Here is a 24443-nt window from a genome sequence, read left to right on the forward strand (position 1 = left end):
ATATCCTCTTAGTATGAATATATTGTTTTTACAGTGCATTCGGAAACTATTCAGACCCCTTAACAATTTCCCCTCATCAATCAACACACAATAATAACTTAGTGAAAACAGGTTTAGATATTTTTGCAAATGTATTAAAAATAAAAAACAGAAATACCTTATTTACATAAATATTCAGTTCCTTTGCTATGAGACTTGAAATTGAGCTCAGGTGCATCCTGTTTCCATTGATCATCCTTGAGATGTTTCTACAACTTGATTAGAATCCACCTGTGGTAAATTCAATTGATTGGACATTATTTGGAAAGGCACACACCTGTCTATATAAGGTCCCACAGTTGACAGTGCATGGCAGAGCAAAAACCAAGCCATGAGGGCGAAGGAATTGTCCGTAGAGCTCCGAGACAGGATTGTGTCGAGGCACAGATCTGGGGAAGGGTGCCAAAACATTTCTGCAGCACTGAAGGTCCCCAAGGACACAGTGGCCTCCATCATTCTTAAAATGGAAGAAGTTTGGAACCACCAAGACTCTGCTCAGTTTGGCCGGGCGGCCAGCTCTAGGTAATCAGGGGAGAAAGGCCTTGGTCAGGGAGGTGACCAAGAACCCGATTGTCACTCTGACAGAGCTCCAGAGTTCCTCTGTGGTGATTGGAGAACCTTCCAGAAGGACAACCATCTCTGCAGCACTCCACCAATCAGGCCTTTATGTTAGTGGCCAGATGGAAGCAACTCATCTGGAAAAAGGCACACAACAGCCCGCTTGGAGTTTGCCAAAAGGCACCTAAAGACTCTCAGACCATGAGAAACAAGATTTTCTGGTCTGATGAAACCAAGATTGAACTCTTTGGCCTGAACGCCAAGCGTCACGTCTGGAGGCAACCTGGCACCATCCCTACGGTGAAGCATGGTGGTGGCAGCATCATGCTGTGGGGATGTTTTTCAGCGGCAGGATAGAGGGAAAGATGAACGGAGCAAAGTACAGAGAGATCCTTGATGAAAACCTGCTCCAGAGCGCTCAGGACCTCAGACTGGGGCGAAGGTTCACAGGACAAAAATCCTAAGCATACAGCCAAGACAATGCAGAAGTGGCTTCGGGACAAGTCTCTGAATGTCCTTGAGTGGCCCAGCCAGAGCACAGACTTGAACCTGATATAACATGTCTGGAGAGACCTAAAAATAGCTGTGCAGCGACACTCCCCATCCAACCTGACAGAGCTTGAGAGGATCTGCAGAGAAGAATGGGAGAACCTACCCAAATACAGGTGTGCCAAGCTTGTAGCGTCATACCCAAGAAGACTCGAGGCTGTAATCGCTGCCAAAGGTGCTTCAACAAAGTACTGAGTAAAGGGTCTGAATACTTATGTAAAATGTGATATTTCCATTTTTTTTTTTTTAAGACATTTGCAAAAATGTATAAACCTGTTTTTGCTTTGTCATTATGGTGTATTGTGTGAAGAGTGATGAGGGGAATAAAAAAAAAAAATCAATTTTAGAATAAGGCTGTAATGTAACAAAATGTGGAAAAAGTCAAGGGGTCTGAATTCTTTCCGAATGCACTGTATTTAGTGGACATGCAGTAACACTGCACATTAGGTGGTCATGAGAGATGGTTACAAAAAATGCTATCAATAATATACACTACATTTTTCAGTTCAAAACTTCTTATGCATGTTTATAATTTGCTTATATCACACATGATCTTAGCTTAAAACTGAGGATTTCCGTTATTTTGTTGTGGTTGAACAACTACAGATGTCTGAGTAAAACAATAACAAAAGAGAAATAACATCCATCCATACCACAATACCAGGCTGTTTGCAATGCTCCATTGGTTAGACTTATTTACATAACAGTAATGTTACTGCTGATATCAACAAAGAAGTGCCAATACAACTGGGTGATAGTGTCCTGTATCCCTCCAAATCATAGAGTAGATACACAGTTGTATACTATTATTGTATACTATATATCCTCTTAGTATGAATAGCTTGTTTTTAATATATCCTTAGAAAGTAGTGTTAGGTTCAAGCTCTGTGTAGGAGAAAATATAATTAAAGTGCATTCGGAAAGTATTCACACCCCTTCCTTTTATCCACATTTTGTTATGTTACAGCCTTATTCTAAAATTGATTAAATGTATGGTTTTCCTCAATCTACACACAATACCCCATAATGACAATGCGAAAACAGGTTTTTATAAATTTTTGTAAATGTATTAAAAATATAAAAACAGAAATACCTTATTTACATAAGTATTCAGCCCCTTTGCTACGAGACTCGAAATTGAGCTCAAGTTCATCCAGGTTTCCATTGAGAGTGAAGGGTCTTAATTCTTATGCAAATGTGATATTTCCGTTTTTTCTTTTTAAAACCTGTTTTTGCTTTGTCATTATGGGGTATTGTGTGTAGATTGATTAGGGGAAAAAACTATTTAATCAATTTTAGAATAAGGCTGTAATGTAACAAAATGTGGAAAAAGTCAAGGGGTCTGAATACTTTCCGAATGCACTGTATTTAGTGGACTGCAGGAATGTGTCCTCCCAATAGCTCAAGGACTCTCCTGACTGATAAGAAATCCTGTGATATGTACGGAGAAGCACAGAGAAATCCTGGGTGATGGAAAAGTACTGAAGTACATCTTTGTGACAGGTGGATGCATCCTGTCAGTAATGGGTGGATAGAGCCATAGTTAATAAATCCGAGGGGATACAGCCCCAATTTATGAATATGATGGGAATGAGAGACATTGTGTAGATCTGGTGAGTTCATTGAACCAATACATTCAACCATCGAGAAGTCGCAAATTATTATAAATGTTTTAATAGGTGGAGGCAAGGACAGAGAGCTTTGTGGTGATATGGCTCTTCTTGCCTCCCAATCTACCGACCGGTGGGCACAAACAGTGAAGCAATTGTGTGAGAAAGCAGAAGAGGAGTTTACAAGTGTGTATAAAGGTTATCAAAAAGAAAGGAGGACCAAGGCACTCTTCATATAATTAATTAAAATGCTTTTATTAGTATGGCATGTTCAATAGAAACAAGATTTTAGCACCTTCTGTCTACCAACATTTACTATTGTGTACCTTAGTAGTCTTCACACTGGGAAATGTATAGTAATCTAGACTTTAAAAATGCATTGAGATACCAATCTGTCATTAACATGCCACTCGCGACGGTATAATTCAAGGACAAACGGGGCCATACTGAGAAAAATTGATGCTAGAAATTTAAGATGAATAAAGTTTGTTAATGTTAGCAGGACATCTCCCTTTCTGTAAATGTATGTCTGTGTTAAATTGAGGGTCGAATGATAGACTCAACGTGAAGCACCCTTTCATAGGGTTTTGTGCATGTCACAAAATGCACGCATCACTGTCCCAGTAGCAATCGATTTCGGCTGCGGGGCAGTGACAGTCAAATAACAACTGGGTCTATTTGGCTACATCCACCATTGAATGCTTTGACGGAAGGGGGGAGGGGAGCATAGACACGGCCCAGTAGACTGGACACCAAAGTGTCAAGAAGCGTTTAACAAGTTAAAACAAGAGCTGTGCGAAGCCCCCACTCTGGGAATACATTTTTACATTTTAGTAATTTAGCAGACGCTCTTATCCAGAGCGATTTACAGATAATGAGTGCATACATTTTCATACTGGCTCCCCGTGGGAAACGAACCCACAACCCTGGCGTTGCAAGCGCCATGCTCTACCAACTGAGCTACTAGATGTAAATAAGGAGTTTGAGATGTTTGTGCACGAGGATAAGGGACTATCACTCTACATTTGGGTTGGATCATTAATCAATAGTTCTAATTCTGATACGGATGGGCAAGAGGGAGTGACAGAGCGCTGCCCCTGGACTGTGAAGAAAGCACAAAGAGAGGGGCGCATGCGCTACTCACAAAACAGAGCATGAAGGGTGAAAGAGAAAACTGTCTAGTCTATTTGACAATTTCTTGAATTCCCTTATGAAATTATTTCCTTTTTATCAAGGGTTGTAATCAGCGGTTGGAACCACTTCAGGGAACAGAACAAAAAACGAGCAAACAGAATCAGAACCACAAAAGAACGTGATCTATACTGTTCCGAAACAGAACCATTATTTAAAAAGCATGGGAACCAGTTAATAAAGTTATTTTACGTTCCAGTCCCACAAAAAAACGCAACAAAGCACCTATGCAAACCTCTCACTATGTCACTCAGAAACGAAAGCAGAGCTACTCCTACACATTTGTGCCCTCATTCATATTTTGTGCAGAGGTGTATGATTTCAGACATGGATGTCATCATGCAGGTGGTTTCTGAAACTAATTAAATCTTGTAAGAATCCATTGAGTCTAAGTTGGAGGGTTTCCTCCCAAGGTTGAGAGAGAAGGCCCTGTTGTACACTCCAGCCGCTAACAATCTACTCTATCAGTGGTTATACCAACAACAATGATGTATGTAATGGTGAAGTTAGTCACCTGGAAGCTTAGCCAAATATAGTCTACCGGTTTATTAAAAGTCTACACTCAAGCTGTTGTGATGTTGAATTTGATTACCAATTATTGCAATTTCACACTCTGTTGGCTACATACGGGGAGGGTTTTACTAAGGAAGGAACGACCCTTGAACGATTAGACACAGACCCCTGTATACAGGGAAGCTAGTTCACCAGAGGGAAAGTAGTCTGTATTAGGGGTTGCTTATCTGTTGCAGAGTGTGATTAGGAAACGTGACTCAGAGTTTTGTGCTTGACACAACACTACTACTCTCTCCTTATTTTGTGAGCAGAAAAGCTTTTGACATACACTACCGTTCAAAAGTTTGTGGTCACTTAGACATTTCCTTGTTTTCGAAAGAAAAAGCCATATCTCAGACTGCGCATCTTAATCTTTTATTTTTATTGGCCAGTCTGAGATATGGCTTTTTCTTTACAACTCTGCCTAGAAGGTCAGCATCCCGGAGTCGCCTCTTCACTGTTGACGTTGAAACTGGTGTTTTGCGGGTACTATTTAATGAAGCTGCCAGTTGAGGACCTGTGAGGCGCCTGTTTCTCAAACTAGACACTAATGTATTTGTCCTCTTGCTCAGTTGTGCACCAGGGACTCCCACTCCTCTTTCTATTCTGGTTAGAGCCACTTTGCGCTCTTCTGTGAAGGGAGTAGTACACAACATTGTATGAAATCTTCAGTTTCTTGGCAATTTCTCGCATGGAATAGCCTTCATTTCTCAGAACAAGAATAGACTGACGAGTTTCAGAAGAAAGTTCTTTGTTTCTGGCCATTTTGATTCTGTAATCGAACCCACAATTGCTTATGCTCCAGATACTCAACTAGTCTCAAGAAGGCCAGTTTTATTGCTTCTTTAAAATCAGCACAACAGTTTTCAGCTGTGCTAACATAATTGCAAAAGGCTTTTCTAATGATCAATTAGCCTTTTAAAATAATAAACTTGGATTAGCAAACACAACGTGCCATTGGAACACAGGACTGATGGTTGCTGATAAATGGGCCTCTGTACGCCTATGTAGATAAATCATTAAAAATCAGCCATTTCCAGCTACAATAGCCATTTACAACATTAACAATGTCTACACTGTATTTCTGATTAAATTGATGTTATTTTAATGGACAAAAAATTGCTTTTCTTTCGAAAACAAGGACATTTCTAAGCAACCCCAAACTTTTGAATGGTAGTGTACCTCCCAGAGGTCTGGGACCAAGCTCAGGTAAAAGGAAATTGTCAGAGAGTTGCTCAACATTAACCATTAGGCCCTAAAGCCTATACTGTTCATAATATTTTCTCTAGGGGATGGGGTGTAGATAAGCCTTGGGATGAGAGGTGTGTGCCTGACCTGAGTACTGGTAAATACTACCCAAAAATACCAACCGTAGCTCAACACAAGGAATTGGTAGAGGCTTTAGCTGGTAGAGATTGGCGAGAGGTGAAACTGATTGAGGCCACAGCTAGTGTACCGAGTGGCTATGGGGAGGTGGAATAGAACGAAGTGAGGAGGACATGGCATAGGAACACCTTCTGTAGACCTGCCACCTCTGGGGGAAGACTGAGTGAAAGCATGAAGTGTATAGATCCTTTATTTTTGTCAATCTCAGCAGAAAAGCATCCCACAGGCCAGGGTTTCCATTAGGAAAATGTGGCGCCGGACAACCTGACGGGAAGATTTTAATTTACTGGCCATTTGTGAAATCTACCGGACCCATATGCATTGGGTGCATAACCCATTAGGGTGTCCACCCAAGGTGCTCAGAATGACAGAAATCACATTTAGATTATGGTAATGAATCTTAACAGAACATCCAGCTCATGTAAAAAAAAACCGAAGCAGACAAGAAAATAACATTTTCAAACATTTGCCATAATGCAATTCGTGGGAAAATAACATTCTAAAACCGCGCATCTGGGAAAACACCATTCAAAGCAGCGCACCTGATAGCAGTTCCATATGTGACAAAGATTAACATCTCTGTTAGAAACTTAGAAAGAGGGGGAACGTAAAGATGCAACAACTAGGATGGGTTGCTAATATGACTAGGATTGTACCTTTGACTTCTGGACAACGAAATAAAGTTATGAAAACCAAAAGAACAGGAGAGAAAATGGCATACCGGTCGGTCCAATAGGGAAGTAAATGGAAATACATGTCACAAAATTATATAATTACTCCTGTCTATACAGAAATAAAAATATTCAAAATACTTCACCAGAAAGAATGACTTCGGTCAAGGTTAATTAGCTTCTTTAAAAAGACAGCTGTGGGACTCTCGAGTGGCGCAGCATCGCAGTGCTAGAGGCGTCACTACAGACCCGGGTGCGATCCCAGGCTGTGTCGCAGCCGGGAGACCCATGAGGTGGTGCACAATTGGCCCAGCATCGTCCGGGTTAGGGGAGGGTTTGGCCGGCTGGGATGTTCTTGTCCCATCGCGCTGTAGCGACTCCTTGTGTTGGGCCGGGCGCATGCACGCTGACTTCGGTCACCAGTTGTACGGTGTTTCCTTCGACACATTAGTGCAGCTGGCTTCCGGGTTAAGCAAGCAGTGTGTCAAGAAGCAGTGCAGCTTGGTAGGGTCGTGTTTCGGAGGACGCATGGCTCTCGACCTTCGCCTCTACCGAGTCCGTACGGGAGTTGCAGTGATGGGACAAGACTAACTACCAATTTGGGAGAAAAGGGGGTAAAAAATACCCCCAAAAATAAACAAATAAAAAGATAGCTGTGGAATATTTCAAATCACAAGTTTGTAGGCCTATACCAATTTGGGAAGCCCAATTTGGGCAGCACACATGGCAATAGGCCTAGCTCATTATTGAGTTGCGGCTGTCAGTGAAAAGCATCTCAAATATGTGAAGATGATGTTTTTTAATAATTATAGAGTATAATTTAAAATGTTTAGACAAGGGGTGTGTGGCGAAGACGAGTCTCTCTCCAGAATGGCTCAGCTGTCTCCCGCCAATTCTTGTGCATTCACACTGTTTCATTGAGTACGGTTACATGCACACAAGGCAATTATTGTGGATAGTCAGATTAATTCATACAGTTCTATTAAAACGTTTACATGCTTTGCAAGAAGAACGATTTCCCTAATAATCCTGTTTACATGGACACATCTGAAATCAGGCTACCTGATGGCACTGAAATGCAGAAAATCGCCACTCAAAATAAACGTCCTACCACAGCAACCATGTTATTTTTGGGAAGCATATTTGATTCTGAGGTCGGACATAAAGTTTGTATGTGAAAACTACTTCTAAGACGCATACATTGTTGTTCCGAACTCAGGGAGGCTCGCTCAGCTGGTGCTAGCACATGCGCAGACCAAATATACAGCTGGAACGTCGATTAAAGCGTTTACATGTCCTAATTATTTGAAAGAGTGCTCAGAAAACCAGGTGTTTTAATAGGAGTATACTTACTTAGATTTTGACATTACGCCGATTAAGAGTAAGGTGTTAACATGACTATTGCATAATCTGCCTACTGCCATAATCAGTTTAATATCAAATTATTACTGTGCATGTAAACGTACTCACTGTGTGAATTGTTAGCCCTTTGATTTTTTATTCTATCAATTCCCCATTGCATATGTTACCAGTAGTAAATGTACCGTTAATCCCCGTCATTTGGTTATATCAACTTCTGTTAATGCATGTATTATAATTATAGTTATTTACCATTCTCGCAGTGAAAACGTTGTTTGCGGAGTTCACAACCTGCTACACTTGTGCGAAACAAGTTTTGGTTTATTTTATAACCATCATTTATGAGATTTGTTAAAATGTTTAATTGTCTTTCGTTTGAGCATGTGTCTGGTTTCTCTGTCCTGATAATGTTTGAGGGAGCGCGTGCGCCAGAGCACGCATAGAAGTACCTGGTCTGCTGCGCAGAAATGTAGGAAAGTGTTTTTTTCAACATCCATTGTGAATTATAATATATTAAAACTATAGTTCCTCACAGTAAGGTATTTGAAAAATCTTTCCAACAATTGCCCCCTTGATAATCACCAATCCTCAGTGTGAAAGAGCAATGGAAGTTATAGACCTACTACTGCATTGGCCTATAGGCTAGGAGTTCCATGCGCTCATTTCTTTAGCTGCCAATGGATCATGGTGTATGAATGTGTCCATATGGCAGAGGCTGGTGACTTTTTTGGTTTACTTTTAGATTATCATTTTAATTCAGATTATGATTAACCACTTGTCAATGACTTCGAATAACAAAAACTTTATCATTGAAATGAAACTGTTCCACGAAAATGCGCATATGAAAAATCATAACTGGCACGCAGAACGGTAGAAATTGTAGGATCAATTGTAAGCTTCCCCAAAATTGAAACTCAGGTGCCGCCTATTAAGTCTTTATAAAAGAATGCTTCCACGTTTGGATTTTGCCTTCAGGCTACTTTGAAGCAAGGTAAGACATGCCTCATAATATGTAATAAAACATTCAGGTTTCAAACAATTAAGTATGTTTTCAAAATGCATACTGCCTCCAGCTCACATTGTAAAGTGGTGGGTGACGCGCCGATACCCTGCGCTTGAATGGTGAATGGGAGACTCGCTTCAATTACCAGTAGAGAAATAAAAATAGTAGCTCTTTTTAAAATCGTGCACCAAAACTGTTTTTAAACACATGATTGCATTTAGAATTGTTGTGCACTGAACGGGCTTATAAAAGCAAATGTTTTACTCCAGCAGCAACCAGCTGAGGAGCTGCAGGAGAAATCCTGCAACAAAAAAAAAAGGCTCTGTATGCTGTGCTATTTTGGCCAGCAACAGTTTTATTTATCTGCTTTTCATTCATTTGTATTATTATTGACGGCTATGTTTATTGTATATTGAGATATTGGTCCTATCCCTATGATCATTGATCTTCTAAAGAAGCTATCCTTTTTCCTTTCTTTCTGTGCCCCCAAATGTTTAGATATACTGGGTAAAGTTACCAGATTGTTAGTTAGCTAGCTAATGAAGTAACATACCTGAGTAAACAAATGCCCATTAGCAGCATTTGAACGACCCGCGTCATGGTTTAAAAACAGGGCCTAAAAATGAACTTTTTGGTCCACCAGCCACAATGGCAGGTAGATGAAAAAATCTGCCAGCCACTCAGAATACTTACCAGCTAATACATTTATTGGTCATAATAACACCCAAAAAAAATTCTCGGTTTTGTTTTTCCAGGTTTCGAATTTCCAAGGTTTTCACTAAAAATCAAATTTTTTTAAATAGAAAAAGAAAATGTGATGTTCCAAGTCCACAACAATGCTTAAACCACATCAGGAGACCACTTTTGAGGCTGGGGGAAGAATAAAAAAAATATACACACTACCGGTCAAAAGTTTTAGAACACCTACTCTTTCAAGGGATTGTCTTTATTTTTTACATTGTAGAATAATAGTGAAGACATCAAAACTATGAAATAACACATATGGAATCATGTAGTTACCAAAAAAAAAAAAAAAGTGTTAAACAAATTTTATATTTGAGATTCTTCAAAGTAGCCACCCTTTGCCTTGATGACAGCTTTGCACACGCTTGGCATTCTCTCAACCAGCTTCATGAGAGTCACCTGGAAGGCATTTAAATTTACAGGTGTGCCTTCTAAAAATGTAATTTGTGGAATTTCTTTCCTTCTTAATGCGTTTGAGCCAATCAGTTGTGTTGTGACAAGGTGGGGGGGGGTATACAGAAGATAGCCCTATTTGGTAAAATACCAAGTCCATATTATGGCAAGAACAGCTCAAATAAGCAAAGAGAAACAGCAGTCCATCATTACTTTAGACATGAAGGTCAGTCAATACGGAACATTTCAAGAACTTTGAAAGTTTCTTCAAGTGCAGTCGCAAAAACCGCCAAGCGCTATGATGATACTGGCTCTCATGAGGACCGCCACAGGAATGGAAGACCCAGAGTTACCTCTGCTGCAGAGGATAAGTTCATTAGAGTTACCAGCCTCAGAAATTGCAGTCTAAATAAATGCTTCACAGAGTTCAAGTAACAGACGCATCTCAACATCAACTGTTCAGAGGGGACTGTGTGAATCAGGCCTTCATGGTCAAATTGCTGCAAAGAAACCACTACTAAAAGGACACCAATAAGAAGAAGAGACCTGCTTGGGCCAAGAAACACGAGCAATGGACATTGGACCGGTGGAAATGTGTCCTTTGGTCTGGAGTCCAAATTTGAGATTTTTGGTTCCAACCGCTGTGACTTTGTGAGACGCGGTGTGGGTGAACTGATGATCTCCGCATGTGTATTTCCCACCGTAAAGCATGGAGGAGGAGGTGTTATGGTGTGGGGGTGCTTTGCTGGTGACACTGTCTGTGATTTATTTAGAATTCAAGGCACACTTAACCAGCATGGCTACCACAGCATTCTGCAGCGATACGCCATCCCATCTGGTTTGGGCTTAGTGGGACTATCATTCGTTTTTCAACAGGACAATGACCCAACACACCTCCAGGCTGTGTAAGGGCTATTTTACCAAGAAGGAGAGTGCTGGAGTGCTGCATCAGATGACCTGGCCTCCACAATCCCCCGACCTCAACCAAATTGAGATGGTTTGGGATGAGTTGGACCGCAGAGTGAAGGAAAAGCAGCCAACAAGTGCTCAGCATATGTGGGAACTCCTTCAAGACTGTTGGAAAAGCATTCTAGGTGAAGCTGGTTGAGAATTCCAAGAGCGTGCAAAGCTGTCATCAAGGCAAAGGGTGGCTATTTGAAGAATATAAAATATATTTCGTTTATTTTTTATGTAATGGTTACTACATGATTCCATATGTGTTATTTCATAGTTTTGATGTCTTCCCTATTATTTTACAATGTAGAAAATAGTAAAAATAAAGAAAAACCCTTGAATGAGTAGGTGTTCTAAAACTTTTGACCTGTAGTGTACATTTAGAGTACTTTGCAGATATGGGAAATGACTGTTTCGGCATCGCTATCTGGCTACAAAGTGGTAGACAGGCATTCATCTTCAGAAAGTTACAAGAAATACAAATCGCTGATGCATTCTTTACAACATTAAAGAATCTGCGCTTGCTTTTATCTCTAGGGCACTCCAAAATAATTGCACAGTGAAGTCTATCATTACAACAATTATTATCTGGGAGCTCCGGCACTGGTGCTCCCAAAATAAAATGTCAGGTAGCACAGCACAATATCTAGGAGCACTTTATAGAGCCCTGGTGATGCCTGTCCTCTTGACCCGTCTTCACACACCCGCTCTGTCTGGAGCTGGGAGGCTGGAAAGCCTGTCTGGTCTAGTCTAGGCTGGAAGGGAAGAGATGGGCCTCGGTGTACATGGGGTTGGGGTGGGTGGTGTATAACCTAGCCTATGTCTGGGGAATAAAGCCTTGTGCTATAGTCAGTGGCGGCTCCTGAAAAAATTCTCAGGAGGGGCAATTTTTCTGATGATTTAGGTGACCTACACACATTTAAAAAAAGATATGTCCAGCAACAACATGAAGACAGGGGCAGCATATAAGTCAATACCAGAAGCATTTATTGACTGATCTCAAAAGTGTTGGCTTACCAGGGTTGGTGGAGCCCTCAGTTTCATCTTTGCCTCGCAAAGCTAACTCAAACACTCCGCAAAACTTCACACACTGGATTAGCCGGCTGAGGATGTGGCGGTTCTTGCTAATGTCGTAGTAAATATATTTGTTATAGTGAATATGGAATATGATATGTTGAGTAAAATGTTGTGCTAAGATCTATTTAGGTCAGGAGCTGGTTATAAGTTCTGTTCCTATCCAATAACAATGGACAAAAGGGTCCTATCTTGTCAGCCTTGTCAGCAGGTGGCCAAGGACAACACCCACGCCATAGGCCTCTCAGTTCTTCCAACTCACGAGTTCTTGCTCTGAGGACACACACACACACACAAACACACACACACACACATCATCACTGTTAAACACACACACACACACACACACATCATCACTGTTAAACACACACACACACACACACACACACAAAAATCCCCTCTCTTAGGCTGAACATTTGAAGACAGAGAACCCGACTCAGAGCCAATGCAACAGTGACAGTAGCCTGCAGGGGACCTCGCCCAACTCATCAGGACCAATCAGAAGATCAGAACTACTAGATTGAACCTACTTCATTTATTGCATAAAATGTCTGCACACAATGTTTCGGGGCTCTCTTCAGATAATAATAATAATAATAATAATAATAATAATAATAATATGCCATTTAGCAGACGCTTTTATCCAAAGCGACTTACAGTCATGCGTGCATACATTTTTGTGTATGGGTGGTCCCGGGGATCGAACCCACTACCTTGGCGTTACAAGCACCATGCTCTACCAGCTGAGCTACAGAAAGTGGATACTCATGGATGCGCATTGCAATTGTAAAATGTCAACACAATTGGAGACACCACGTCATTTTTGGAGACATGTTATTGACAGTAAACTATTGTAGATGCGACTGCTAACTAAATAAAACATTTTAGCTGGCTAGCTAATCATCTTAGCTAAATGTGGGGCAAACAATTCAGTTATTTACCGTTAATTTGAGGGATTGGGGTGAAAGAAATCGAGTTACATAGTGATACTTTACGATATACTGTATTGACAATATCGCAATATTTTAGCGCTAGTTGGCTGTACCTGCACCAAAACACCATTATTGTTCCTTCATAGCTTGTTCTCAATCTTTTCACATTGGGAGCAAATTTGTTTTCAGCACTTTTATTTCCATGACTGATCAAAACTCGTTCTCATGGCTTTCTGATCCCTCTGCAACAGACATATGGTGCGCAATAAAATCACAGTATCGAATCGCAATACGTATAGAATCATGAGACTCGCAATGCTGATGCATATATCTTATCGTGAGGTTCCTGGCAATTCCCAGCCCAAGTTCATTTGCCACAACAAATCTCTTCGCTAGCAAACGCGATGTCTTCTCCAAAACGGCAATGTGTCTCCAGCAATGTTTACTTTTTTGACGTTCTATGGCATCTCCACTTTCCAAGCATATATGACCACATGTAATATTTTGGTAAGTGATGCAAATAGTGAACTATGTAGGGCCAGGATGTAAAATATATGTAGCTGCAGCAATTTCTCTTATCTGATATGGTAAGTAATGGGGCTTAATTTATAGCTCCCTAAGAGTTTGACGAACGGGTCCGTGAACGCGATTCCAGATATATTTACCTCTGAATAAACTGCCTTTATTACACCATATCCACATCCAGTAAACTTGTGATTATCAACACTAACCTCATCGTTGTGGCGGCGGACAGCTAGCCTGTATCCCTCGTCATCCAGTTGAGTGAGTGGCAATGTCTTTTTTCGTTCGGTACCAATTTTTTGGAAAATCCTCGGGTGTAGGACTTTCCGCCTTTAGTAGAAACCTGTTGAATTATTAAATTTGGTCTGGTAGGTCCTAATTGTTTCGTTGCCAATTTATCTCCATTTGTTCGCGACAAAAAGGAACTTCTTTCAAACAATCCACTCTTTTCTCAGTTACGTTCATGGTTACGTAACGTATGACGAAAGCGTAAGTGCAAGCCCACAGACACCCATTGAGATTGTATTGAAGGCTCTGAAATTTGAAAAAAATAGATTTTACATGGGAGTCTATTACAGACTTCTGGGCGATTTTCAACCTGACTGAAATCGCCCCAAAAGGGGGAGCCATTTGAAGCACGACTTTAGCCTGATTCGACATTTAGTGGCAGTGTGGCACTGTGGCAGATCAGACGTATAGATTACAACACTGATAACTACTGTTGCCGTGATATAATTGATTAGGAAAAAAATCCCTTCCTTTTCCCGTTTGGCAGTGCGTCGCCCATATCGCCCTATTGAACAGGCCGCCCCTGGCTATAGTTTTACTGATCATGGGACAGCTTTAACAACCATGTGAGAGGGGATTTCAGCTCCTCCCAGCGTAGTGCCTACTAGGGTTGGGCGGTATTCAGACTTTTGTAACTTCATACCGTTCCTGTACCATACCAGGGTTTACTTAATTCTAGCAGTGCACACAATAGGCACCATTTCTTCCAAAACATATCTCTGCTGTAACAAAAAAGAAGCTTGATCTTGCAAGCTAGCAAACCAAATGCATAGCTGGAGCCCTGAGCTGGAGATCATTTGGCAAATTTTAGGTAGTTAACTTATAGTTATAAGCAGTGACGTAGCACGCACCCTCGCATGTTTGTGACAAAGGTTTGACATGTAAAGTTAGAGGGAGCATAAAAGAAAGAAACTGCAATAATATATCCTGAGGCAATAGAAAATAAATGTGCAGCTTGATCGGTTATACGCTTCATGTCTGAATCCTGGGGATATATTAGTCACATGCCAGTGTCAGCATCATCTCTGAAGAATGGAGGGAGAAGAGGGGGGATTGAGTGTGGAAGGGGAGAGAGAAGGGACTAAGTGGAAGGGGGAGGAGGGGATAGAGGATGGATGGATAGATAGAGGGCTGAAGGGGGGAGTAGAGGGGTAGAAACAGGCCTTGGCAGGCCAGCCTGCTGCACTTCACACAGCAGATTAGAAATTCATCAGTCAGGAATCTGACCCATTTTAAATTCACAAAAGCAATGAGCTCAGGGGCATGTGCGGGATTCTCGCTCTGAGCTGAGCGAGGGGGAAGGGCTGTGTTAGCAGTATCTCCACGTTCTTGGTGTGTGTGTGTTGTGTGGGGTCTGTGATGGTTATGACAGGCTCAGAGTGTCAATATAAAAAGAGTGCATTCGGAAAGTATTCAGACCCCTTGACTTTTTCCACATCGTTACATTACAGCCTTATTCTAAAATGGATGAAATAAAAACAATTATCTTCAATTTACACACAATACCCCATAATGACCAAGCAAAAACAGGTTTTTAGAACATTTGGAGAACCTTCCAGAAGGACAACCATCTCAGCAGCACTCCACCAATCAGGCCTTTATGGTAGAGTGGCCAGACTGAAGCCACTCCTCAGTAAAAGGCACATGACAGCCCGCTTGGAGTTTGCCAAAAGGCACCTAAATACTCTCAGACCATGAGAAGTAAGATTCTCTGGTCTGATTAAACCAAGATTGAACTCTTTGGCCTGAATGTCAAGCATCATGTCTGGAGGAAACCTGGCACCATCCCTACTGTGAAGCATGGTGGAGGCAGCATCATGCTGTGGGGATGTTTTTCAGCGGCAGGGGCTGGTAGACTAGTCAGGATTGAGGGAAAGCTGAACGGAGCAAAGTACAGAGAGATCCTTGAGGAAAACCTGCTCCAGAGCGCTCAGGACCTCAGGCTGGGGTGAAGGTTCACCTTCCAACAGGACAACGACCCTAAGCAAACAGCCAAGATAACGCATGAGTGGATGTCCTTGAGTGGCCCAGCCAGAGCCCGGACTTGAACCCGATCGAACATCTCTGGAGAGACCTGAAAATAGCTGTGCAGCAACGCTCCACATCCAACCTGACAGAGCTTGAGAGGATCTGCAGAAAAGAAGGGGAGAAACTCGCCAAATACAGGTGTGCCAAGCTTGTAGCGTCATACCCAAGAAGACTCCAGGCTGTAATCGCTGCCAAAAGGTGCTTCAACAAAGTAGGGTAAAGGGTCTGAATACTTACGTAAAATGTAATATTTCTGTTTTAATTTTTTTCTAAATTTGGAAAAATGTCTAAAAACCTGTTTTTGCTTTGTCATTATGGGTGTAGATTGAGGAGGAAAAAACAATTCAATCCATTTTAGAATAAGGCTGTAATGTAACAAAATGTGGAAAAAGTCAAGCAGTCTGAAAACTTTCCAAATGCTCTGTATATGGTCATTTTTTGATATACAGGGTAAAGTTGATAATTTCATAACCAGCCTTCGTGAATTCTCATCCAAGTGGAGAAGTGCAACTGAAGCACAAAATGAGTCTTATGCCGAGCAGAAATTACAATAAGTATTTTAGATATTATTCTTTTATTTTTATTTATTCTGCATTAATGCGATAAATAGACACATTACTAGCTAACCATTTTAAATCAGCAAAAATAACAAATTAATTTGTGGGTGATGATGATTTCAGATCAAAACATTGCCCCCCCCCGAACTGATATTGGAGTGGTAGAAGCCCAGTTTCCCTTATGGCTCAGCTCAGGTGTCTACACACACCATAGACATATGCATCATTTACACACACACACACACACACACACAGAAGTCAGCTCAGAAAGATCCAGCTAAGAGAGGCCCAGCTCATGAGCTCCATCAGCAGCAGATTTTAATTTAGAATGGAAAATGAATGTGTTTATGCAACAATGTTAATGCATCGAATCATATTGAACCGAATTGATTCTATCCTCAGATCAAACCGAATCGCACTAATCGTTTCAAACTAAAACATATCGGAGCCCATGTATCTGGATGCATATCAAATCATCTTGAAAGGGAAAGATGCACATCCCTAGTATTCAGTAGATCTGTTTAACTAAGGCCCAGAGCCAGGTCAACACTTCGTAAATAAATAACGCTTTTACAAGCAATCAATATACACATGCAAATATTTTCTTTAAGTTCAACTTGAAGTTGTAATTTAACTACATCATGACTTTCAAGACAAAACACGCAACACAGCTCTGTGTACGAATAAAGGAGAAACATATTGCGAAACACTAGTCATACCAATACCACAATGAGGAAGGACACATTCTTAATATATTTTAAAAACATCACAAAATGAGGAAGTGTGGGGCCACTCTAGAGCCCTTCCTCTGACCAGAAAGAATCCAAACAATTAAAAGGGAAAAGGTGACCCCGTCTCTTAAAGGGGAAACAGCTGTGGTTGTGACTCAGGAGACTGAATCAGGGAGGAAATCACTCTGGCCGTGGGCCACGAAAACAGTCTGCTGGAACGCAAACAGTCACCGGTGTTGTGGTGGCATGGACCCATGTAGTTAGGTACGAAACAATTTAGAAACAGATCAATAAGAACAGATTGTCATATTCCATTTCAAAAAGCTTTGCTGCATTGTGCACTAATGAAGATGACCCTTATATTCAGGAGGTGGTCCATCCTGATGGAAAATATATTGTCATCTCTAGGGCAGGGACGATACCAGTATCACAATATTTTTTCCATGGCAAAAATGAAAACACGAAGCAGACCAAAGTCTTTGGACGTTTAAAAACCTGCTGTATGTAAAATAGTGTGCTATAGCTTGGAAAATAAATAAATGTGACTCTGGATGACAACAATGTTTGTTTTCCTAAAGAAGTTAAATCCACTTCGTGTTTTGTTTCCTTGCCACGACACTAACGAGTATCACGATACTGGTATCGTCTCGGCCCTAGTCAGCTCTGTAACATTGCTATTGGCAACGGGCTAGATCTCCGAGGAAATACCAGGAACTCAAAGGTGAGGGTTCGGAACAACAAAGGGGATTGCACTAGTGTACTAAATTAATATCAGGAGGATTATTAGCAACTATTTTACAACTGAGATATTTGATATGGCTTTGAGATACGGAATGCGCATTGGCCATTGCGATTGCATAGGCCTCATTGGGTGGTAGGCTACAACTGCAAAGTTTGGGGATATTACATTTATTAATAGATGGCTACTAGCAGTGGGTATTATATTTAGAGTTAGCGATCTAGCTCATGTGTTTTTAGTTTCCACTTACTCAGTTGGTGAATTACCCCCAAATAAATTAGCCTATGATATTAGTGCACATAAAGTTGCATGCAAATTAATCTCTACTGAAAAAATGCAATTCTGAAAATGCTGGAGCTCTATTTTAACAGTAGAATATAAACAGCCTAATTGTCAACCCAAAATGCATGACAATCACTGGATTAGGATGCAAATTAAAATACTTTAAATCACAACATGAAAACAACTTATTTCTTGAATACAATCTCAGTAGTCTTACCCTTTTTAATAAAGCACTGTGAATTACTTTTTAAGATGCTACTAATTTTTCTATTGTGTGACGCCGCAATTTGTTTTGTTGGTGCAACCAAATCCTGGGCTGGTGCCACCAACTCTAAAACTTAGTGGAACCAGTGACACCAGGGGAAAATGTTAGTCTGGAGCCCTGCAAATGTTCCAGTGTTCACTGGATTTGCAACACCAGAGCAGTGCAATGTGAAGGGACACGCTGGGATGACTGACACACCCTCAGGTGTTTAACCGGTGACACTCACAGTTACAATGTCCAAATGCCCCGAATGTGACTCAGACCGCATGACAGTACCACAGTCACAGGAAGGAAAGATAGGTAGACTTATGGGCCTATGCCTCCTTGTCAAGATGATACTAGTATATTCTTCTCACAGATTTTGTAGGTTATGAGTGACATAACAGGTTTTGTATGGGTCTGACTAGGAATGAAAATAATTATTTTTGTAACTTGTCAATTTTGTAATCACTGGGGTTATCAGTGATGCTCTTTCATATCAGTAGTCATGAAGGGAGGGATTTGAGGATACAAGTTTGTTAAATAGATAGTATTGAGATGCAGCCCATGCTCTTACCTGCAGCTCGCACCATGCCACCTCCACTGTGGTCTCTGTGTCCAGGCCCTTGTAGACCGTCTTGAAGGAACCACGTCCAATCTCAATGTCAAACTTCAGGAAACGCCCATCCGGCGATGTTCCCACCGCTTTCGTCTCTGCTTCCTCGATGTCATCCTGCACCTTCTTCTCGGCCTCTCTCTGTTCAGCCTCCACCCGGGCTTTCTCCTTCTCTTCCTCCCCCTTCACCTCACTCCCACTCCCACTCCCAGGATCAGGTTCTGTCGTTTGGTTTGGCAGTTGGGCAGCTAGACTGTTTGCTGGCTGAGCCACCACTGCTTCCCCATCACAGATATCTTGTACTATGGCAGCCTTCTGCTCTACAGACACATCTACCTTCACTTCTCCTCCTTCGCTCTCAGCTGATTCCTCCGTCACAGTCACACGGGGTGCAGGTCTTGGGGTGGGGGGTGCACCGGCGGGACGGGGCACAACATCTTGCACGGGGGGTACAAGGGGCGCGAGGACAGGGATTGTATTGGGTAAGGGGAGGTCAAGGGCGGTGGCGTTGGAGTCGCTGATGACGCTGCGGCGGAAGAATGGTCGATATTCGGCGGTGCAACGGTCGCGCTCCATTGTGTGGTGGCGGTGCCTCACCTCCACTACCATCTTTTCACCAACAAGTGAGTCCGAGCCAGATCCGTTGTTTACGTTGCAATTACCGCTCTTGGAAAGGGGAGCCAGGAACTTCACCATCTTGTCGTTGGGCTTTTCCGACATCCCACCACCCACTACAATTCAACAGAGAAAAGAGAAGTCAAACTTCCTCCATACAGGCTTTGGAATTAAACAAATCTATCTGGTCAAAAAAAAAGTCAAATCAGACTGCAACTAAACAGGAGCTTGTTTTGCAGATCTCGCTCTCCTATTCCTACCTGTGTGCTTGTTGCTTAAAAACAGTCAGCAGGTGTACAGGGCTGAGTGTCTGGATGGAGGGTGTTCTTTTGTAAATGGAAACGAACAGAACACTGTCACGGAACAGGGAAAGCTGATGCTGATACACGAGACTCTTTAGATCCACACCATCCATGCTGCAAGACCCCAGGTACAGCCGAGATCCAGCATAAGGAGCCACCAGGGAGGGGGAAAGAGCTAGACTCTGCTCCAGGCACCAAGCTTCACTGCAAGCAACACACTGCCAGCTGAGATCCAGTGTCACTGCAGGGGGAAAGAAGCAGTGAGAGATTAGATCAGTATAACAAAATTCAGGGGGAAAAGGGAAAACTGGTTTATGGGCAGGTGAGAGGAGGGTTTGCTCAGAAAATCTGGAATTCCTGATTTATCAGGCAAAATTCCATCAATGAGTGCAAAGAGAGAGTTGAGGAATACCCATTTAAAAAAAGTTGTTAAGAAGCAGTACATTAGAGTGAATGTAGCCTACTGTCAAGAGTCAGTATTTATATATCAACAAGAATATCTGTAGCTACCTTGTAGTGGTGGTCAAGCGGCAGACAGTTATCTCAAGCTTTACAGTACACAGCAGTGTAACAGTGAATCAACTAGGTAACTAAATATCATAATACGACAGTAGCTTCACTAGCTTGTAAGTTGTAGTCAACTGCATTCAACGCAGACCCAAAGGCAGCGTTCAAATACTACAAGGTTTTACGCAACCCTCTCGGTCCTAGTTATGTCACACTGTTATGGGTCTAAACCACATTGATTAAACACCCTAGAGTCGATTGACGCACCTGTGCGTCACACGATGACGTCATTTTGAATATTGAATAGCTTTGCGCCTATTCCATAACACGGGGGCTTGTGAAAGCGGGCCTTTTCTACACGAGAGGATCCGGGCAAGAAAATCATCACGAAATCGTCTGTAAAACCCGAAATGTCTGAGCTACAAACTAATATGTGACAGTGTCGGTTGTTTGGCTCTACGACAACCACAAGCTTTACAGCAGTCATCTCAACTCTGTCACTGACTTCCTCATTTTGAAGAAGTCATCTCACAAAACCGACTGTCCAGACCGAACCGTTTGAGCAACAAACCACTATCGAAAAGGAAGACTCTCACAAACACAAAGGTGTCAGTTGTTCTGCTCTAAGACGCACACAAGCTTCAGGAGAGTCATCTGGAGGTAACCCAGTAACGGGCTTTAAAAATTGCAAAAAGTGCATAGGGGGTAAAATGTGCCAAATATAACGTTCCCAAACATGGGTCTATATTTTTATTTTCTCTCAGATATAAGTCACACTTATTATTTATTTACTTTCTGCTTTGTCATTTATGAATGTGTTATTCAATGCATTTCTATAGCTATAGCAATAAAGGCCAAATTCAATGTTTAATCAATTATTTTGTAAATATAGTGAACAAAAATATAAACGCAACATGCAACAACTTCAAAGAGTTACAGTTCATATAAGGAAAATCTGTCAATTGAAATAAATTATTTAGGCCCTAATCTATGGATTTCACTGGGAATACAGATATGCATCTGTTGGTCACAGATACCTTGTGACCAACAGAAAACCAGTCAGTGGATAAAGAAAACCAGCCAGTATCTGGTGTGGCCACCATTTGCCTCATGCAACGCGATACATCTCCTTCACATAGAGTTGATCAGGCTGTTGATTGTGGCCTGTGGAATGTTGTCCCACTCCTCTTCAATGGCTGTGCGAAGTTGCTGGATATTGGCGGGAACTGGAACACCCTGTTGTACACGTCGATCCAGAGCATCCCAAACATGCTCAATGGTGTGACATGTCTGCTGAGTATCCAGGCCATGGAAGAACTGGGAAATGTTCCGCTTCCAGGAATTGTGTACAGATCCTTGCAACATGGGGCTGTGCATTATCATGCATGAGGTGATGGTGGCGGATGAATGGCACGACAATGGGCCTCAGGATCTCACCACGGTATCTCTGTGCATTCAAATTGCCATCGATAAAATGCAATTGTGTTCATTGTCCGTAGCGTATGCCTGCCCATACCATAACCCTACCGCCACCATGGGGCACTCTGTTCACAACGTTGACATCAGCAAACAGCTCGCCCACACGATGCCATACACGTGGTCTGCACTTGTGAGGAGGTTGGACATGCTGCCAAATTCTCTAAAAACAACTTTGGAGGCAGCTTATGGTAGAAAAATTTACATTAAATTCTCTGGCAACAGCTCTGGTGGACATTCCTGCAGTCAGCTTGCCAATTGCACACTCCCTCAAAACATGAGACATCTGTGGCATTGTGTTGTGTGACAAAACTGCACATTTTAGAGTGGTATTTTATAGTCCCCAGCTCAACGTGCACCTGTGATCATGCTATTTAATCAGCTTCTTGATATGCCACACCTGTCAGGTGGATGGATTATCTTGGCAAAGGAGAAATGCTCACTAACAGGGATGCAAACAAATGTGTGCACAAAATTAGAATAATAATATTTTTGTGTGTATGGAACATTTCTGGGATCTTTTATTTCAGCTCATGAAATATGGGACAAACACGTTGCGTTTTTATTTTTGTTCAGCATATGTTTTTGTTATACCTACAAGGGTCCTAAAATCCAATGGCTAAATTATTCATTATATGACCATCTTAAAACAATTATATTTGCTAGCTTAGTAGATATTGCGATCTAAGGGCTTAGACCTAGACGGGTTAATTTCTGAGCTTTGCAGAGAAAATAATGTGATTAAATTCAGCACAACCTATGTGCATATGCTACACTTAACAACATTTTGACATTGATGAGTCAGTTATCAATGTAAAATGGTTGACGTAAACACATTTACATTTTCTAGCTAGATAGATAACATTCGCGACCAAATATACTAAATGCCCAAACCACAGAATTTCGAAACCTAGAGGCGCAACATCCCAAGACTTCCTGGAACTCTTGCGAAACAGACCAGACCTGGGTTTGGAGTTTGATAAATCAATGAGAGAAGTTTAAGATTCTTCCTTAGATGTTAATTCTCGAAATCTAAAGTAACAACCTAGATTAGCGCCAACGTCTTCAGTAGTTTAACATATTATTCCAACCTCGATATTGAAGGAGTGCCTTTGAGTTGACAGCCTGCACATGCGCAGTTCGGTGCGAGACGACCGTTACACTCGTTTATATGCATGAGTTTAGCTAGCCAACGTCGCCAACAGATGTGATTGGGGATTTATTGGAGAAGCAGTTAACCTATATTCATACTGTATAGTCTTTGGACAAACGTTAGCTAGCTCACCATCATTCCATGGCGACTGCGCAGTTAACTAGCTAGCATTATTAGCTAACGTAAAAATGTGTGATACATTAACAGAAATATCAAAGTTTCTAAACCCAAAGGCACAACATTGCGAGACCTCCGGGAATGCTTGAGAAACAGAACAATCAGACCAGGCCGGGGTTTGAGAAGTCAATGAGAGAAGTGAAAAATTCTTACTTAGTTTTTCATTTTCTCAAAATCTAAAACCACAACCTAGATTCGAGAAAATGTCTTAAGTAGTTTAACATGTTATTACTCCAACCTCGTGAAATTGACCAACTGGCACGTTTTCATTTTCGTCAAAACCAACTTTATATCGAAGGAGTGCCTTTGAGTTTACGGCCTGCGCAGTTCGGCGCGAGACGACCGTTAGACCCGATGACGTGTTTCTACGCATGAGCTAAGAAGCTAGTCAAGGTCGCCATGACGTCGCCTACTAGTGTGATCGGAGACGCAGTTTTAGCCTATCTTCGTACTGTTCGGTCTTTGGAAATATCTGTGATAGTTAGCTAACTACTTTAAGTTATCTAGCTACAATGGCGCTTGATAGCTACTCAAACTTCGTAAATAACAATTGAATAACGTTTGTCAAATTACATTATCGTGAAATCGAAGCGATAACTAACACAAAACACAACAATACAAAGAAAAAACAAACATGTGATTTGGCCCTTGACTGTTTGAAATCTGTCTGATTAGCTTTGGCTAGCAGTAGCTGGAGCGAGAGTTCTTTGTTTGCCCATTTCCTCATTGAACGAATGACAGTTCCGCGTTGCCAAAACTGCGATTCCCCCATAGTAAGCTAATACTAATAGAAATACGTTGATCTGTAGTTTCATTTACCGTCATGTGGTCAAGTTTCCATCCATAAGTAGCCATCAAGCTGTGAGAACTCTCCGAGACGTTTGTTTACCCAAGATGGTCCTTGGCAAGGAGCCGGCTGGAGAATTCCAAACACTGACAGGCAGCGTTGATTCTTCTTCAATGAGGTTTAATGGCGGTTGGCATCCAATTTGTTGCATTACCGCCACCTACTAGACTGGAGTACAACTCCCTTATATTTTGCTTGAAAATTAAATTAAATAAAGAAATACCCTACCATCTAACACTACACTCACAAATTCAAAAATACTATTAATAATTAACACCACCCTTCTCCACTATTTAAATATATTCATTCCTACCTCATGCCCTCAACCTGAAATGATGGGACAT

At 41.6% G+C, this 24443-nt stretch overlaps 1 protein-coding gene across 3 annotated transcripts in view; it reads right to left on the reverse strand.

The window, feature by feature from the left end:
- The window catches only part of LOC121576386 (serine/threonine-protein kinase WNK1), a 67137-nt gene extending 42945 nt beyond the window's left edge, over positions 1 to 24192 (reverse strand). For all 3 annotated transcript variants that reach the window (XM_041889481.2, XM_041889480.2, XM_041889479.2), the window contains exons 1-3: positions 24072 to 24192; positions 19898 to 20180; positions 18984 to 19753 (exon numbers count right to left, since the gene is read on the reverse strand). In XM_041889481.2, the coding sequence (XP_041745415.2) occupies positions 18984 to 19742 (759 nt within the window). In that variant the 5' untranslated portion in view covers positions 19743 to 19753; positions 19898 to 20180; positions 24072 to 24192. The remainder of the gene's footprint in view (positions 1 to 18983; positions 19754 to 19897; positions 20181 to 24071) is intronic.
- Between the last annotated feature and the right edge of the window lie 251 nt (positions 24193 to 24443).

Source organism: Coregonus clupeaformis, chromosome 11 (assembly GCF_020615455.1).
Source record: "Coregonus clupeaformis isolate EN_2021a chromosome 11, ASM2061545v1, whole genome shotgun sequence".
Taxonomy (NCBI): Eukaryota; Metazoa; Chordata; class Actinopteri; order Salmoniformes; family Salmonidae; genus Coregonus; species Coregonus clupeaformis.